Source organism: Epargyreus clarus, unplaced genomic scaffold, assembly GCF_041222505.1.
Source record: "Epargyreus clarus isolate Ecla_fem2 unplaced genomic scaffold, WU_Ecla_fem_2.2 ptg000008l, whole genome shotgun sequence".
In the NCBI taxonomy this organism is placed as follows: domain Eukaryota; kingdom Metazoa; phylum Arthropoda; class Insecta; order Lepidoptera; family Hesperiidae; genus Epargyreus; species Epargyreus clarus.
The window spans coordinates 12,772,747-12,790,799 of record NW_027332216.1 but is presented as its reverse complement, the minus strand read 5'-3'; the positions used below and the strand labels follow the sequence as shown (position 1 = coordinate 12,790,799).

The following is an 18,053-nucleotide window of genomic DNA, read 5'->3' as shown; positions in this document are numbered from 1 at the left end:
TGCTAGCTGCCGTGAGGAGCATTCAAGAAGATTTAACGGACCTTAAATCGCTGAAGTCAGAAATATCAGACGTAAAAAACTCGTTAGATCATATTTACACTTCGGTTGATGGACTCACAAGAAGGATATCTGAAATTGATCTTGAGGTTCAGACTCTTAAGAAGACTAAAGAGGACGTAGCCCGCTTACAACTACGGTTAGAAGCTCTCGAAACCACAGCCCACGAAAGTGAGCAACGGGCTCGATTGAACAACATCGAAATCAAGGGAGTACCGAGCACTAATTCAGAAAATTTATATAATATACTCTCGAAGATATCCGCTAAGATCAATGTAAGCGTCAGTAATGAGCAGATAAACTACATTGCACGTGTGCCCACGCATGGCGACAATCCTAATAAGAATATAATTGTATCCTTGCACAATCGGTACCTAAGGGACAACTTTGTGTCTGCGGCAAAGAAATGCAAATCCTTAACACCATTGGACATTGGCCTCAACGGCTCCAACAGGATATTTGTTAATGATCATTTAACAGTAGTTCATAAGAAAATACTAAACAGGGCGAAAGGCCTCGCCAAGGAAAGGAACTTTGCCTTTGTGTGGGTAAAAAACTGCAAAATATTTGTTCGAAAGAACACCACCTCACCGATTATCCTGATCAAAACAGAAGCGGATCTGAAGAAAATAAGTTAATAACACTAGTTCTATTGCTAATATTTTTCATGTGCACGCGAAGGTTGGGAAGCGCAGGTATGGCTTACTCATTGCTTGTTATCGCATTTGTTATTTACGCTTCGGGTCTCGATGCATCTACCTGCGGTACTTATTTATTTTTTCGATCTTATGCTTATATTCTTAAGTGTATGTTTTGTTTGCACCTTGCGTCTTTAATTTGCTTTTCTTTGGTCTGTTTGTTATACTGTTTAATTAATGGCAGTATATATTCTAAAATTTTTAAAATACGAAACATCTCTTCTGCTTTAATGATACTAAATGCTGTAAATATAATATTTAATAACTTTCATCATACGTATGCGCCTATTATTTTTCTAAAATATTGCAGTAATAATGTTTAATATTTACTATCAGAACGTCCGTGGCTTGCGGACAAAGGCACAAAGCTTATATAGTAGTATTGCACTGAATGACTTCGACATAATTTGTTTAACGGAAACGTGGCTTAATAGTGACTTTAGTAATAATGAATTATTTGACGACCGTTACCTCGTATGGAGGCGTGATCGGGATTATGCTCATACTAATCAAAGTTTAGGGGGTGGTGTTTTAATCGCCGTTCGTCGTACCATAGTCGCCCACGAACGTGTTGACTGGTGCTCCACAGCTGAGGATCTGTGGGTAACTTTAAACCTCAAACACGCTACGACACAAAAACATCTTAGGTTGAATCTCTGTGTTGTATACATATGTAATGAAAACTTGGGAAACTCATTACTGACACAATTGCAATGTTTCTACACAAAATTACATGATATTGTTTTAAACAACTTATCTGATGAATATTTGATAGTAGGGGATTTTAATTTACCTAATTTAACATGGAAAGCCTCGGAAGATGGGAATTCATTTCATGCTACAAATACACAAGGTTTTATTCAATCAGACTTCTTTGATATTATCGATTTATGTTCCTTATCACAATTTAACAGCCACGGTAATTGTAATAACAGAATTCTGGACTTAGTATTTTGTAATAGCCATATTAACGTCCAGATGTGTTGCGATCCATTAGTCCCTGAAGATCCTCACCACAAATCATTGTGTATTTCCGCTGACTTTATCCAACACCGTACGTTATCTGTTGTCCCAAGAACTAAATATCTTTTTCACCTGGCCGACTATAGTTCAATTTGTAGAGAGTTGGACAGTATTGAGTGGGAGGGTTCTCTTCGGAGGGGAACAGTGGAGGATGCGGTATCTGTGTTCTATGACAAATTGGAAGTTTTACGAAATAAATATGTGCCATCTACCTTGTTTAAACATACAACTAAATTTCCTCGCTGGTATAAAACCCCATTGATTAAAATCTTAAAAGAAAAACATAAATTTCACTGTAAATATAAGAAGTATGGTAATTTATCGGATTTAAATTCATTTACATTATTACGTGATCGTGCTAAAAGTTTGGAAAGTGCCATGTTTGATGATTATATACAGGCTGTAGAAAATAATATTTGTAATTCACCAAGAACCTTCTGGAATTATGTCAAAAGTAAGAAGTTCTCAAACACATATCCCTCTAATATGAAGTACATAAACCGGTCATCGGGTGACGGTGCAGAAATATGTGAAATGTTTAATAAATTTTTTAACTCTAATTTTCTTCAGACCACTGATACGTTTAATATTGACACAAATAGTCTGCCTCTGAGTGATAATTGTTCTGATGTCAACACCGTAGAGGTTAATTGTGAGGAGGTGTCTAAACTGTTAAAAGCTGTTGATCTGAATAAGTCAGCGGGACCGGATGGTATTCCCCCAATCTTCGTCGTCCGCTGTGCTGGCTCGCTTACTCAACCGTTATGTATACTTTTTCAGCGCTCACTAAATGAAGGCGTAGTTCCTCATATTTGGAAGAGAGCATTCATCACTCCAATTCATAAAAAAGGGCCTAAAAACGATATCCAAAACTACAGGCCAATCTCTAAACTCTGCCTATTTGCAAAGACACTTGAAAAAATTGTGCACAATCAGGTATACCCTAGCCTGCGTAATACATTTATTGATGAACAGCACGGTTTTTTAAGTAATAAATCCACTGTGTCTAATCTGATTGTCTCCTCTGACTATATATCTACCTATATGTCAAATCCAATGCAGGTAGACGTGATCTATACGGACTACAGCAAAGCTTTTGACCGTATAGATCACGTAATCCTGTTAAGGAAGCTTATGCTAATTGGCATCAGAGGTGATTTGTTTAGATGGTTCGCATCTTATATCAAAAATCGAAGTCAAATAGTCGTCTTAAATGGCTACAATTCTTCACCTGTATACATATCGTCAGGGGTCCCGCAGGGCTCGCTTTTGGGCCCTTTGCTGTTTGCCATCTTCGTTAACGATATTAACACGTCTTTTAAAGCATCCAAAATTATCCTATACGCTGATGATATGAAAATCTTATGCCCCATTACCAATATTACAGATTGTACTACTCTTCAACAAGATCTTCACAACTTAGAAACCTACTGTTCCCTCAATAAACTTGAGTTGAATGTATCAAAGTGTTTTGTCTGTTCTTTTACGCGTAAACCCAATCCTATAATTTATAACTATAAGATACATAATACATTGTTAAACAGAACTAACTCCATCAAGGATTTGGGTGTAACTTTTGACTCCAAATTAATATTTGATAATCACGTAGAAGACGTTATTAAGAAAGCTAATAAAGCCCTAGGTTTTATTTTAAGAATTGCAGCAAATTTTAAGAATATCAAAACTCTAAAAATTCTTTATTGTGCATTTGTCCGCAGTCATTTGGAATACGCGTGTCAAATCTGGAATCCTCAATATAACATATATATCGATAGATTAGAGCGCATACAAAATCGTTTTTTACGTTTCTTACAATTTAAAACTAATAAACATATATCTAATTATTATCTACCCTGTAAAAAGTTTCATATCCTTCCGCTATCTGTTAGAAGAAATATAGCTGACTTATCATTTCTCTTCAAAATTGCCAGAGGTGCTATAGATAGTCCTGAACTGTTAAGCAAAATACAACTGAAAGTACGTTCATTTAACAAGCGTGACTCGACTCTGTTATCAATACCGTTGGTCAAAAGTAAGTACCGGAAAAACTCCTTCATGGTAAGATCTTGTAGATCCTTTAACAATATATCAAATAATATAGATATAGATTTATACCATACCTCCGATTCTGAACTCAAGCGTAAATTGACAAAAGATTTCTTCACTTCCTAACTGTAAAATTTTCTTCAATTTATATTTATTTATATCTTCGTTATTGCTTTGTTAAAATCTATCTCTCATGCTCTAACTTCACTTGACCATCTATGTATCTACCGATCCTTTACCTATTTACTATGCTTGTATTATCTATTTGCGGAAACTTTTAAATGGCTGTCATTTACTTACTCCTTTGTTATATGTACTATTCCTAGCTGTAAGTTTTCCTTCAATAAATAAAATAAAAAAATAAAATAAAAAAATAAAAAATAGAACGCCATTTATAAACATCAATTTACTCATCTTTGACAAGAGCGGCTACAGCGAAGAGTCATGCCGTAAAATCTTTTGCTGCGCGTGTGATCCTTATGTCTTAAGAATAAGGTACAATATGCATTTCCTTACTTTGACGATTTTGCAACATTGTAGTTTCATTACGTCTCGATTTATAATGTTTTTGCGATTAGATAAAGCGTGTAGAAAATTTGAAAAATGCTAAAAAAAATCCTGCGCCTGAAGTACTAAAGATATTTGATTGAAAATTTGTTTGGCGGCTTGGGAGATGAATAGTTTCATGTGGTTAAATTTATTGTCCTATGAAAGTATGCATCCTGTATATTATTCGATTTAATTAATTTTATTTAATTTCAACCAGATGCAGTACAAATTTTATTTTAGTTATTTTCATCACAATTATTTATTTACTCTCTTCTATAAGTATATACGAATGTTATATTATTTTTGCGTCAATGCTTTAATTGTTTAATAATTTTGAAATAATTTAGAATTTTAATTTTATTTTAGATTGTTTAAGTACTTCGTTAGTATTTAAATAATAAAAATATAATTTAACAAAATATTGTACCTAAAATTTATGTGGCCATATTTTTGATTTATTTAATCCAAAATTTTACATTTGTTTGAAAAAATGTTATAAAATTGGGGACTAACCTAACCTAGTCATAAGGTTTTAACGTAGTCTTGCGTTATCCTTGTATTTAGTTTTTGCAACTAAAACTGAATTCATAACGCACATAATGTATTTTTCCGCCTTACTATCCAAAAAAATAAATTATTCATTTCTAAAATTCACAAAAATATAGCTAGAGTCTTTGTTTATGTTAATTATTGTGTATATTTATTTCGCTATATATTAATATTTAAGTGGGTCGGTTAGTGTGTAAGCATTCTAATGTAACTTGGTGGTTAATGGGTTGTCATTACCAATACCGTGTGTACTAATGCTGAGCTATTTTTGATTTAATTACATTTTTGTATGCAAAATGTGTTTTCCTTATCCCCCCTCCTCCCACATAATTCTTCCCTGTTGTTGAATATTTTTGTGAAAAAATCAGGGAAGGATAGAGGTCTTAAAATCACCTAGAGAAAGTGGCAACTCTGAGGGGCGCTGCACTTTTAGGTGAGTTTCAATTTTTTTTACACTAAATAGTATAAATACTCTGTCCTTCCCTGGTTTCGGATCTCTTATTTACTTTTTTATAAAATGTTTACTATGTGGGAAGGACAGAGAACTAATACAGACCGAATATAAAAATCCTTTCCGTTTCCAGGTTACAACTACGCGGACCAAATACTACCGCAACGAGTGGAGCAACCAGTCATAGTAGACACTTACAAGCCGCCGGAAATAGTCCAAGACTCCGACCTGACGAAACGCGTCGCGGCTCTCGAGAACTGGGCGGTGAATGTAGACACGAAGTTGAAACTATTCGACACAAAACTATCGAAATTAGACGATCTAGACGCGAAGATCGAGCACTACTCGTTGAAACACATGCAACAGAATCTAATCCAAATGCTCACTGGAAACGATAATAGAGACGCTCTCGCAGCCGCCTTGAAACTGTACTTCGATCAGCATTACGTGTCGAAAGACCAGATGCAAGTGTTGAGTCAGGAGATCCACGAGCGGTTGATAAACGCCTGGAAGCCGGAAATGGACGAAGACAGTATTCGGTTGATAATCCAAGGGTACTTGTCTCAAGTGGAGCGCCGCCAGATGGAGCTGATAGTTGAGAAGGTGAGGGAGTACGTGCGCGAGGTGGAGGTGCGACCGGTGGAAGCTACTGTTGACATGGAGGCGGTTAAGCGGCTGGTGGCCGGCATGCTGGATGTCTATGACGCTGATAAGACCGGCATGGTGGATTATGCTCTGGAATCCGCTGGTGAGTTTCGTAGAATAAAAAAACACTATAAAAAAAATTGAAAACTTCGTACATCGTTGTAATTTGTAACTTTAGTAAATCAACTCCGTGATCATATTTTAAACGGTACTTTAAAATGAAGTATGTTGATATTTCTGCTGCAAGTCTCTCAAGTGTGGATTAATGAACAATTACAGACAACTAAAGAATTTTTTGGACTTTAAATTCTATATTCGTTCTTGTTATTAAGACTTTTTTTTCAATCTTAGTACCATTATCATCTTTTTACAATTCAAAATGCAAAGAGCTCGTCATTTCTTTTTACTATTACAAAATATATGATTGCTACAACATTACAATGTTCATTGTGTGCCAGGCGGCCACGTGATCTCTACGAAGTGCACGGAGCTGTACCAGATCAAGACGAAGCAGTACTCGATCCTGGGGCTGCCGGTGTTCTGGGTGTACACGTCGCCGCGGTACGCGCTCACGCCGGGCGCGCTGCCCGCCGAGTGCTGGGCGTTCCAGGGCTTCCCCGGCTACCTGGGTGAGTGCCTGAGTGTTACACCTTCATTGAACCGTCTGATGATTGTACCAAATTTATACTTGTTCTTTACTAGATTTCGAAATGAGGCAGATCTAATAAAAATGTTTAAAAATGTCTTTTCCAAAGCCAAGGTGTTCAGATTTGATCTGTGGCCAGGCAAATATCAAAATAATTATTATCAATATTTTTAAGCATAATGGTGTAATTAAATATTTCTTTAAGCTAGAGGTAAAGATTTTAATGGAACTAAGTTCACTGGCTACCCGAATAATTTAAATAATCTAAACGATCAGAGACAAAACCAAGGCAGTTAAAATTTTGCAGATGTGTCACATTTTCGAATTCCAATCGTGCATATGTTGAAATTTTTCAGTACATGGGTATTTATGTATTTGCTTTTGTTTCTATCAATAATAACTTTATAATATGGATAACATAATATAAAGATATGAAAAGCGTAATTATTTGATAATAAATGTCATACAAAGATAAAACTTTTTTCTCTTTACTTTATTCTTTATCAACATTTTAATCATCATTTTAATAATCATTTTTAATTGTTGCATACTGCATGGTTTAAAATATATACCATCATACATATTTATAGCGGATTGTTGCGAAGTAGTTTTAATCTTAACTTAACAACATTTTATTCGTCCAATTTGTCAAATCTACTCGAAATTTATTTGCAGTGGTCCGAACATACGCGATAATAGAAGTGACCGGTTTCTCCTTGGAGCACATGTCCAGGCTGTTGGCAGCGGAGGGAAAGATTGAATCGGCACCCAAAAACTTCTCTGTATATGTAAGTGATATTTATTTTGTCATAATGTAGGAGTAACAAAAGAGCATGCAGTCCACCTGATGGTAAGTGGCTACTACCGCTACTGCACCGTTAGATAAGAGTCCTGAAGACCTGAGATCGGCCACTGTTGCGTTGCCACCCCTCAGGACTAAATTTAAACGCCTCGGATAAGTATGTCTCCCTTACCGCACCTTACACCTTACTTCAGACCCGAACACAGTAGCACTGAACGCTTCTATTGTGGGCTTAAAACGGGCAGTGGTCCCGAGTTCAATTGTATAGGATTCACCACCTTCAAATACACATACTTATCACTCGTTAACAAAGAAAGGGTAATACTAGTTTTTTACTACCACATTTACTTGTATTTCTTCTGTGATAATCAGTATGTGTACTAACTACTATAATACTACTAAATACTAACCTACAGACGCTCCAATGCTAACTAATGCTACGCTATTTACAGTTATCATTTTGTGAATATAAAATTGTGATTGAACTGGAAGAACAAATTTTTAATGATATAATAGTATCTTTTACGTACTACACATGTACTACTGAATAAAAGGACCGGTCAAAAATTGTCATGACGTGTCTTTTGAATATTTTATTATCTTTTTTTTTTAACCTCAAATGCACGATTTTCTTTGAGTTAAGTGCACGCTTAGGGTGTTGCGTCTTCAAAAATAATATAAGAATGTGTACAAACTTCAATTTATGCATTTTGTCATAACCAACTAACTTTATGGAACTGGTGTGAAGGTTTTTTTTTGGAAAACGTGCCTGGCTTGCTGCAAGAAATACTCTGCCGCTGTTCATAAGTATAAATACTATCCACTTAATATTCGGGAAGAACTGATTGTTAAGTATTTCTGGTTGATTTATATCTACAGACTTTGAACGAAGCATCATCAGCAGTGGGAAAAATAATAATTGTATTAGTAATTATTATAAGAACAAGAACTTGCTTAAAATTATGACCACAATTTAGACGAATCTAATGACACTTCGTATGTTAAAATCCATTAAGCTGTTTGGACTGGATGGCACCTTCAATGTCTGTACATATAAACTGGTTTCTAATCTGTTTACTAATGTCTTCATTAATTAATTGTATGTTAATTGGGTGTGGAAAATATTCTTAATTTTTTTATTTTGGTCGATTTTGTAACCGGCCCCTACATTTGCTTTTTTATTACAGATTTTTTCCAATGCATGACAGCCCTATTTTTGATACTATATTTTTTAATTTAACTAAAAAACTTCTGATATTTTAAATATCTTACTAGCATTGTTTAACTGTTTGGTGTTGGTATAGCTAATAGTTAGGTATAGGTAATAGTTTGTTTAATTCTAACTGCTTCTCTCCTATCATATTACTTAAATTGAATTTATTATTGTATGTTCATTCTGTTATTAAGTAATTAAAATTATTCTTGTTTTTATATCTTCATTATTTCTTATTATTGGGTCCGTTGTAGGGTCTCCACGGTGAAATGGACCTCGAGCCGCACCTGTTCGGCGATTACATGTATGACGCGAACGGTACAGCGATACAGTACTTCCCGGTGAAGTATCCGAAGACTACCAACATTGGTGGTGTGGAGTACCCCGTCGCGTACGACATTATAGAGTTACGGGTCGAGAGTAACCATGGGAATCCGACCTACACCTGCGTTTATAGGTAATGGAACTGCAAGCCTTTTTAGGTCTGACTAATGAATACTAATTTATCTATATCAGAAAAGACCTGGTGAGTACTCCATCACATTGATCCAAGGCGGATTATAGAGAGGGATTCAGGTAAACCAAATAAACAGGGTGAAAGATTATATGAAAGTCATATTCCAGCCCACGATAATTACGCTTTTAGGTGTTCAAACAAAAAGTGACATCCATAATATATTAATATTTAAAAAAAATCCCAATGAAAATGTTATAAAATATCCCCCGTGAAAGAACGCCATATTGGTCGTATGACCATGCCAATCTCATTATTTGTGAGTTAGATTTCAACCGGCGGGCTCACTTTTAATCAACAAATTATTCAAATCGATAATCGTGTCAGAAATTAACATAATAGAATATCTAAAGCCCTCCTGAAATAACTCCTTTGTTTTACCTACCACCCAGTTGACCTGTTAGACCTCGCTGTATGTATAGTTGTATACCATCTTAGGTATTCTGCTTCAATATGATTTGACTATTCTATATGGACTTTTTACAGGTTCCGCGTACACGGCAATCCGTTGACTGACATCCGACAGGCCACGGAGGACAGCATACGGGACAGTGAAACGTAGCACGTACATTGACTAGTTTTGAGTGTGATTCGTTGATGACGTCACATTTGGGGATTGACTTATGTGGTACGTGGGATCGGGGTTTGTGACGTCATGTATAATATCGGAACAAATGATAGAAGCTACAATATTCGTGACCTCGTCGTCGGCTATTTGTGTCTCTTTGTTGGGCACTAGTGTTCCCACAAGTGGCGTACTTAAGAGCACTGCTCCAGTGGGGATTGGCTGAGGCGTGACGTCATATCTCGTAATTTTATGAATGACCCCTAATTGACTATCGGTGCCGTTATAACGTCCAAATTGTCTAACGTGTTCATTTCGGTAATTCGGAGACTGAGCGGCTGGGATTCCCGTTTTCCTTAAACGTTGCTAGCTAACCTAGGTTAAGGTCCAAAGTACAAATCCGTGCGTTGACTTACTTGATTATTTATGTAGTAGTGACTAAGGAATACTAATGATACAAGGACCAGTATGTATGTGTTCGTAAACGGGCTGTTTTGGCTGTGTGAAGCTGCGATGTCTATCGTCCGTTATTTATAATTAATCTGTCCAATTTTTACCTATCAAAGATCAAATTTTATCAGTTTGTAGTAGACAGAAATTGATATATTTTGAGCTTTGTAAGCATTGGACAGATCGATTATTAAAAACAGGCGTAAATCAACAAGTCATTGCAATACTTGCTGCAATTGTCTTGCTACAATCAATAATAGTCTTATAGTAGCAGCGTTGCGGTGTTCAAGTTTAAGGGTTTTAGTAAGGCATTTACGGGTCTAGCCTTTATGTTTTACCCTACCGATGGTTAATACAATCAGACCTCTTCAAATGAAAAATTGTTAGAATATATGAGGCATTCCAGCTTAGTCCTCAATGGTTAACTTCTGGTAAGATTTAGATTTCATTATGTCCATAGTTGAAATGATCATTTAACATGTGCAAAAAAAACGAATGCCTTAGAAACATTGTTAAATTTCAGAAATTATTGCCATGCCTCGCCCTAGACAATATAATTGCAGCAAGATATCGCAATAAAAGTAACTCGTTTGCGATCATAACAAAAAAATAGTAAAAATAAAAACGAAAAATCTCGTTGAACACCGCACAATATCCAATATACGCTTAGAAGTTCTGAATACGTTTTTATTAACAATATTTATAATGTTAGTTTTTAATGTGTTTTAGATTTTGATTTAGTTTTTTAAGACTTCGATTGTAATGTTTTTAATTTTTTAACTTAAGCACGGGCCTATTGTCAGCAAAGAACGTACTATTTTGGTAAATATATACAGTGGGTTGAAATAAATTGATAAATAAATGCGCAAAGCGCGGTTATGTCTATGTACTGCATAATAGGATTGTAAAATCGTGAGTTGCTATTGTAGAAAATTAAAAATTATGTTTATTTATTAAATCCATTTTAAAATAGGTCTTATTTTAATGTAATTTAAATATTAGGTTATTTTCATTGAAACGCTAGTGGCGTGCTATTGAATAGGTTATCGTGTAGAATTATGGTATTTTTAATTAATTCATAAGTTGATTTTAAACGTCTTGAATATTTGGGATTTATGATTTTTCACTTATAGTGATATCTGCATTGTTTAATTATAAGTACAAAAAACCCTTATATTCCACTTAAATTTGAAAAAATCAGATTTGAAGTTTGAAATGATTTTATCCCAATTATGTCTAACAGAACTCCCATATTTAAGTAGAAACAGTTACAAATAAATTTAATGAGAATAAAGTTTCTTAAACCATAAATCCTGAGAAATATACATACTTATAACTATGTTGTCTAATTATAATTTATAAGTCTTAAATTATCGAATAAAATAAAAATGATAGTTACGTGTCGGTCCATGTGCTATATTTATAAGTAGGTTTAGTGAAGGAGCTAGTCCAGTTAGCGGTTAATAAATTTTATGCCAACCTTACGTTTAAGTGTTTCAGTTGTCACTGTTAATGGACGTACATATATATACCAAGCATATATCTTAATAAACAAAAAAACATACATGTGGTCGAAGGGACCCCGGTCACGAACGGAGTTCTTTGATCTTTGCCAAACTACAGAAATCATATAAATGACTTGAAACAAAAATCAATAATTAGTATGAAATTTACACAAATTCAGTGTTAAAGTTTTACATCCAACCGCGCACGATGCTCGTGAATGCACCTGAATCTCAAAAGCCACGCAAACACATTTGTATATAATAGAGATATAAAATTCATAAATATAGATTAAAGTCGCATGTACAGAAATAACCTATTACTATACCTGTTCCTAAAAAAATATACTATCACTTTTGTGTGCCCTTGTTGTTGTCGGTGGCGAGACATACTATATGTACGCAAATATCCAGACTCTGACGTCACTGAACAATTGAACAATCGGGGTTTAAAATTGAACATGATCAAATATAGGTCACCGTATAACATTGCACTTGTTGCAGAATATTAACACTTACTATTTCTGAGTATCTTTTACTATAAGGCCCTAATCGTACCACCCGATTTTCAAATGGTTTGATGCCTACATAAACTAGATGCCTTTTGATCAAGAAATCAATCAAGAAATTAATTATACTTATGTTATGCTATAAAAAGTTACTTTGTACATAATTGGTTAGCTATTGTGCGCCTGCCTGTGTTGACAGTGACGTATGAGTAGAAATAGTCCATCAATATTTCATTGAAGAATAGCAGTAGCTGCAGTCCACGGTGTGACCCTTACGGATCTTATACGACAACCAATCATAAATATATTTCTGATTGATTGTTCAATACTTGGCTAAAGATGGTCAAAGTATATGCATGCAACATTATAATAGATTAAGATCGAACTACATTATCGAACACTGACCACTTATTTATTTCATCTGTTTATAATTTGTGAGATTTAGTTTTGATTTGCAAAAAAATAATTTATTATAATATATAAATTAACTATATTATATAAATTAACACTCTTTTCCATTTTGATATATTGTAAAGCTCTATAAAATATTTCCAATGTGTAACCTTCTTTAGATAAAATAAATTTATTCGTTGTGTCCCCCCTAGGACATTTCAGGCATTCAGACATTGCAACGGGCTGACTTGAATCTTTAGACACTAAGTTAGTTTTTTATTTTTAGATAGAACCTTTAATGATTTTGCTCTGGTGACTATTATAACTAAACTTTATATGTTTTGACTGTGTAAAAAATATGAACTGTAGTTTTATATTTACATGGTGTATAGCCACAGAACAAATTAATATTTACATAACAAATCTCTTATTATAAAATACTATCACTATTCTTACAAAACGCCACTAATCCCATGTAAAAAATACCTTTCATAATATGTTTTTGATCAATTATGTAAAATAACTGAATAATTATGTTGCTGATCTTGTTACTACTTTATTTGCATAAAAAAAATAGTGAAACGTTAAGTTGTTATAAAGTTATATTAAATTGATTGAACACAAATAAAAGTAAAGTAATTTATATTTTTTATAGAAATAAACGAATATATAATCATTTGGAATCACAAACACACAAGACACTTATTTCATGCTACCTAATGTTCTCTTGGTTCCTAGGATTATTTAATGTTATCGCACCTTTTGTCAGTAGAATCAAAGTAGTCAGTAAAATCAAATATAACATTTATGAGGTAGTTTATTTAAGATAAAACTAACGTGATCTACAAATCAAATCAAATCTAACTTGTTACTTTGCGGTCATCGCTTAATTAAAGTGTTATTAAGCATTTATGCAAGAGTCAATTTGTGAATATGATTAAATTTCTACAGAATTTTTACCAGTCACTTTCAAGTGCAAAGATACGTAGATATATTAATATTGTAACCAATCATTTATAAATTTGACTGGGAAATAAAGAAAATGATGACCGAATCTCTTTCTAATTCTCGGATAAATAATAGGTACAAAAGGACGTATTGTAACACAATTTTACCAATTGACAACAACATGCGCTAATTTAAAAGCCAGACGAAAGAATTAAGAAAACAACATCTTTTTTAAATGCACCAACCATGTCACTAGATTATTTTTAAGAAGTTGAACGTATAATTTTAAGTGGCAGCTTACTATAAACTATCTTAGTTAACATTAGGTTATTGTTAGTTAGAGATATCTTCTATTCTCAAAGTTACCACACATCTTGGTTTTAATCTTTCCTACCTATCCTATTTTAACACTTCGATTTTTTAATCAATGCCAAGTTGTAAATATACAGTACTAAATGTAAATCAGGGAATATATTTTCATGAATTTCATAAGAAATATGATTTATACTATACCTAAATAATGTATATGCATTGTAATAAATAGCTATATTTCAGTCAGAACCATGTTAGCGCTCTAAGGATAAATCTATAAGTTATTTTTGGATGTTGTAAACTCAATGTTAAACATTATCCTGTATGACTATTTCTTGGTAACTGTTGATGTTAAAGGACAATCCTTCATTGTGTATATTTTAACTCTTTTTAACTAACAATTTTAATACTGCTTGATACCTATTTGTCTAAATATTTGTGATGTTCCGAATAAAAGTTTTAATAAAAAGCTATCCCTGACTTTTATTTTAACGGGTCTAATTGTTGTTCTGAAAAAGTGTGCGAGTACATAATATTGATCGTAAAACTACACTACAATAGATGAAGGGAATTGGATTAATTTGTTGATAAATCGTATTGATTTGGATGTAAGATACGAGCAGAATCCTAAGTTGAAACTTCTTATGACATTTTTACGTTCCCATTTCCCAATAAAGATTGCATGATGCGTGCGTGCGTGGTGCAGTAAGCACAGACACATGTATCATCTATGTATCATATAAATACTTGTGGTAATTTTCGCTGAAGTTCAATGTATTGTGAATTTGTATTTCGCATTCGGTTGTTAGTTTTATTGTATACAAACTGTACTTGTTGTAACAATTTATTGCCCACAGCCATATTATTTAAACCTAATCGAGCGGTAACATCTACTGATCGTGGGAGTTTTATGTCGGCGTTACATTATTTCCGCCAACATCTGTTATCTCCCCATATTGCGTTTTTGGCTACAGAATTTTACGTCCGCTTAAAACGTTTAGTCCGCTCTGAATATAGAAATGAATCGCATCGCCATAGCAAATTGTATGACTGTGTATGTAGTCCACCTCCTGGCTTCAACTTCAGAGCGGATTAGCAGTTTGGCGCGGACTGTACCTACTTTTATTTACAATGATGTACTATTTGTGTAGACTGTAGGTTTTTACCACTACCTTCTCTGAATTTTTAAAAAATAGTACCTTGAGAATGACCGCTAGATTAATAATTTAATTTTGAAAAATATTAACGGCTGGCGCCTTTCAATTTTCGTTCAGAGATAAGTGTAATGACTTAATTCAAAACATAAATTCCTTAAATTTGAATGAAATTGAGCAAGCTCCAGCTACGTTATTTGTGTTGAAGGAATGCCATTCTTGTTAATTAATGTGTGCTGCAAGTGTATATATTCAGTCGCCACTGCAAGTATGCGAGCTATTTCTGTACGTGGGTCAATGTCGAGCATCGCCCTCGCACGTCTAGTGTGTTATGCGTGGTATGCGTGTGATGTTACAAGGGAAGGTAAATAAAAGATTCAAGTAAATTTTTCGGATTTTTTTTTGTATTTTCATTTTCTTTTATAATTTATAAATGACCTAGTAAGAAAGTAGTCTTATCCGTTTCAGCACATACAATCATCATTCATGAGATTACAAAAAATCCTTTGGCGAGTGCAGTACCGAGGCCGGCGGTCGAGGCGCGCCCGCGGCGCCGCGCTCCTTCCCGCCGTCACTATTACGATTTAATTACAATAATATCTTACGTACAATTAAATTAACGGAGATTACAAGCCTGAGTTGAGCAGCCGGCCGCGGGACCGGCCGGGCCGCGGGCTGCTGCGGGGCAGCGGGCGACCGCTTAGAAGCACTTCCTGTGCACAATCGACGGGCCGGATTCGTCGTATTCTTGTTTCGAGATCCACATCTGCTGGAAGGTAGAGAGGGACGCGAGGATCGATCCACCGATCCATACGGAGTACTTCCTCTCTGGGGGCGCGATAATCTTGATCTTCATCGTGGAAGGAGCCAGAGCGGTGATCTCCTTCTGCATACGGTCGGCGATGCCGGGGTACATCGTGGTACCGCCGGACAATACTGTGTTGGCGTACAAGTCCTTACGGATGTCAACGTCGCACTTCATGATCGAGTTGTAAGTGGTCTCGTGGATACCGCAAGCTTCCATACCCAGGAACGAGGGCTGGAAGAGGGCCTCAGGGCAACGGAAACGCTCGTTGCCGATGGTGATGACCTGGCCGTCGGGCAGCTCGTAGGACTTCTCGAGCGAGCTGCTGGAGGCGGCGGTGGCCATCTCCTGCTCGAAGTCGAGCGCGACGTAGCAGAGCTTCTCCTTGATGTCGCGCACGATCTCACGCTCGGCCGTGGTGGTGAACGAGTAGCCGCGCTCAGTGAGGATCTTCATGAGGTAGTCGGTGAGGTCGCGGCCAGCCAGGTCGAGCCGGAGGATGGCGTGCGGCAGCGCGTAGCCCTCGTAGATGGGCACCGTGTGCGAGACGCCGTCGCCGGAGTCCAGCACGATGCCGGTGGTGCGGCCGGACGCGTACAGCGACAGCACCGCCTGGATGGCCACGTACATGGCGGGCGTGTTGAACGTCTCGAACATGATCTGCGTCATCTTCTCCCTGCAACGGAAAGTGGCGGTCAGTGGCTGGACGCGGGCGGGCAACGGCTGCAGTTGCGGTCGACCTATGCGTTCGACACTCACCTGTTGGCCTTGGGGTTGAGGGGCGCCTCGGTGAGCAGCACGGGGTGCTCTTCGGGGGCCACGCGAAGCTCGTTGTAGAAGGTGTGGTGCCAGATCTTCTCCATGTCGTCCCAGTTGGTGACGATGCCGTGCTCGATGGGGTACTTGAGCGTGAGGATGCCCCTCTTGCTCTGCGCCTCGTCGCCCACGTACGAGTCCTTCTGGCCCATGCCCACCATGACGCCCTGGTGGCGCGGGCGGCCCACGATCGAGGGGAACACGGCGCGCGGCGCGTCGTCGCCCGCGAAGCCGGCCTTGCACATACCCGACCCATTGTCCACCACCAACGCGGCTACTTCCTCGTCGCACATTTTGATTTAGTCTGGAAGAGAAAATAAAACATGAATATTATTAATAATGTCATAACTTACTACTTAATCTATCGTAGAAATCGATTCGGTAACACTCGACTATGCCCATATTTACAATAGGTCGTTAAGCAGTGGGCGCTTACGCCTTTACGCCCTCGGTTAGTCAGTGGGCGAAGGAATCGCAAGCACCAAATAAGGCTGGGTCTAATGAGACACGGAGCGAGGCGTGGACGTGGCGGCTGACGCGGCGAGATGGAAGGCGATTCTCGACCGGTAAAAGCCAAACGCGTGTTTGGCCACTTTCGAAAAACCGTTGGAAGACTCGAACCACCCTCGTTGCCGACGCGACCACGCCCTACCGCAACCGACAATCCCGGGTCCCGCCGGCGGCACGCGGTACCTCTGCTCCGTGTCACTGACCGCACTCACTAATTGCACTTTTATTGCACTCTACACTATCCATGCACAAAAATAACACAAGTATTGCACGTCGCATCGACTTACTTTTAATTAAATAGTCCTATTAAATAAATAAATTAATATCGCTATTGCACAGCCTCGGTAGTGCTGCACAACGCCTTAACTCGAGCTCACTTCGTGGAATGTCGGCGATCGGGGCACGCGGAGTATATAAATGAGGCCGGTTATCGGAGCGCCCCTACCCGCGAGCCCGCGACCGCGGTGGCCTCTCCACCAATCGCAGAAATCCTGAGTTTTCGTAACCATATATGGTATTGCGCTGCAGGGAGCCTGCGCGTCCCCCCCGCACCCCGCCGCGGCTGATAGCGCGCTACTTGATAACGAGATCTCAGAATCGACTTACATTACATTACACACTTGCAATTCAACCGGGCATAAGCTTGCTTTTCATAATAATTTAAATTTACGCGAAAAATATCAACCCTAGCACGTGTCATGCTCATGCATGTACAAGTGCATCGGCGAAAGTTTATGTCTACGTTTCTTTGTAAGTTAACAAAATTGGCTCTGTTCCAATACTCCACGTCGATTGTATACAAAATGACGAATTGCAAAAATGACGTATTGCTAACGTATAGAACGATTTGCTATTATCGTCATAGTTTCTTATTATTTTTTGTAAGCCGTTCCATT

At 37.0% G+C, this 18,053-nt stretch overlaps 2 protein-coding genes across 5 annotated transcripts in view; one reads left to right on the top strand and one right to left on the bottom strand.

Moving 5' to 3' along the window:
* The window catches only part of LOC140744482 (klaroid protein), a 44,192-nt gene extending 32,786 nt beyond the window's left edge, over positions 1-11,406 (top strand). For all 4 annotated transcript variants that reach the window (XM_073076092.1, XM_073076091.1, XM_073076094.1 and 1 more), the window contains 5 exons: positions 5,507-6,121; positions 6,477-6,647; positions 7,340-7,452; positions 8,934-9,136; positions 9,680-11,406. In XM_073076092.1, coding sequence (XP_072932193.1) covers positions 5,507-6,121; positions 6,477-6,647; positions 7,340-7,452; positions 8,934-9,136; positions 9,680-9,755 — 1,178 coding nt within the window. In that variant the 3' untranslated portion in view covers positions 9,756-11,406. The remainder of the gene's footprint in view (positions 1-5,506; positions 6,122-6,476; positions 6,648-7,339; positions 7,453-8,933; positions 9,137-9,679) is intronic.
* A 4,002-nt stretch (positions 11,407-15,408) lies between these two features.
* LOC140744478 (actin-5C) lies at positions 15,409-17,604 on the bottom strand. Its single transcript, XM_073076089.1, has 3 exons — positions 17,445-17,604; positions 16,591-16,951; positions 15,409-16,507 (listed from the first exon to the last, which is right to left on the bottom strand). The coding sequence occupies exons 2-3, from the start codon at positions 16,938-16,940 to the stop codon at positions 15,727-15,729; spliced, it is 1,131 nt and encodes a 376-aa protein (XP_072932190.1). The 5' UTR covers positions 16,941-16,951; positions 17,445-17,604; the 3' UTR covers positions 15,409-15,726.
* Between the last annotated feature and the right edge of the window lie 449 nt (positions 17,605-18,053).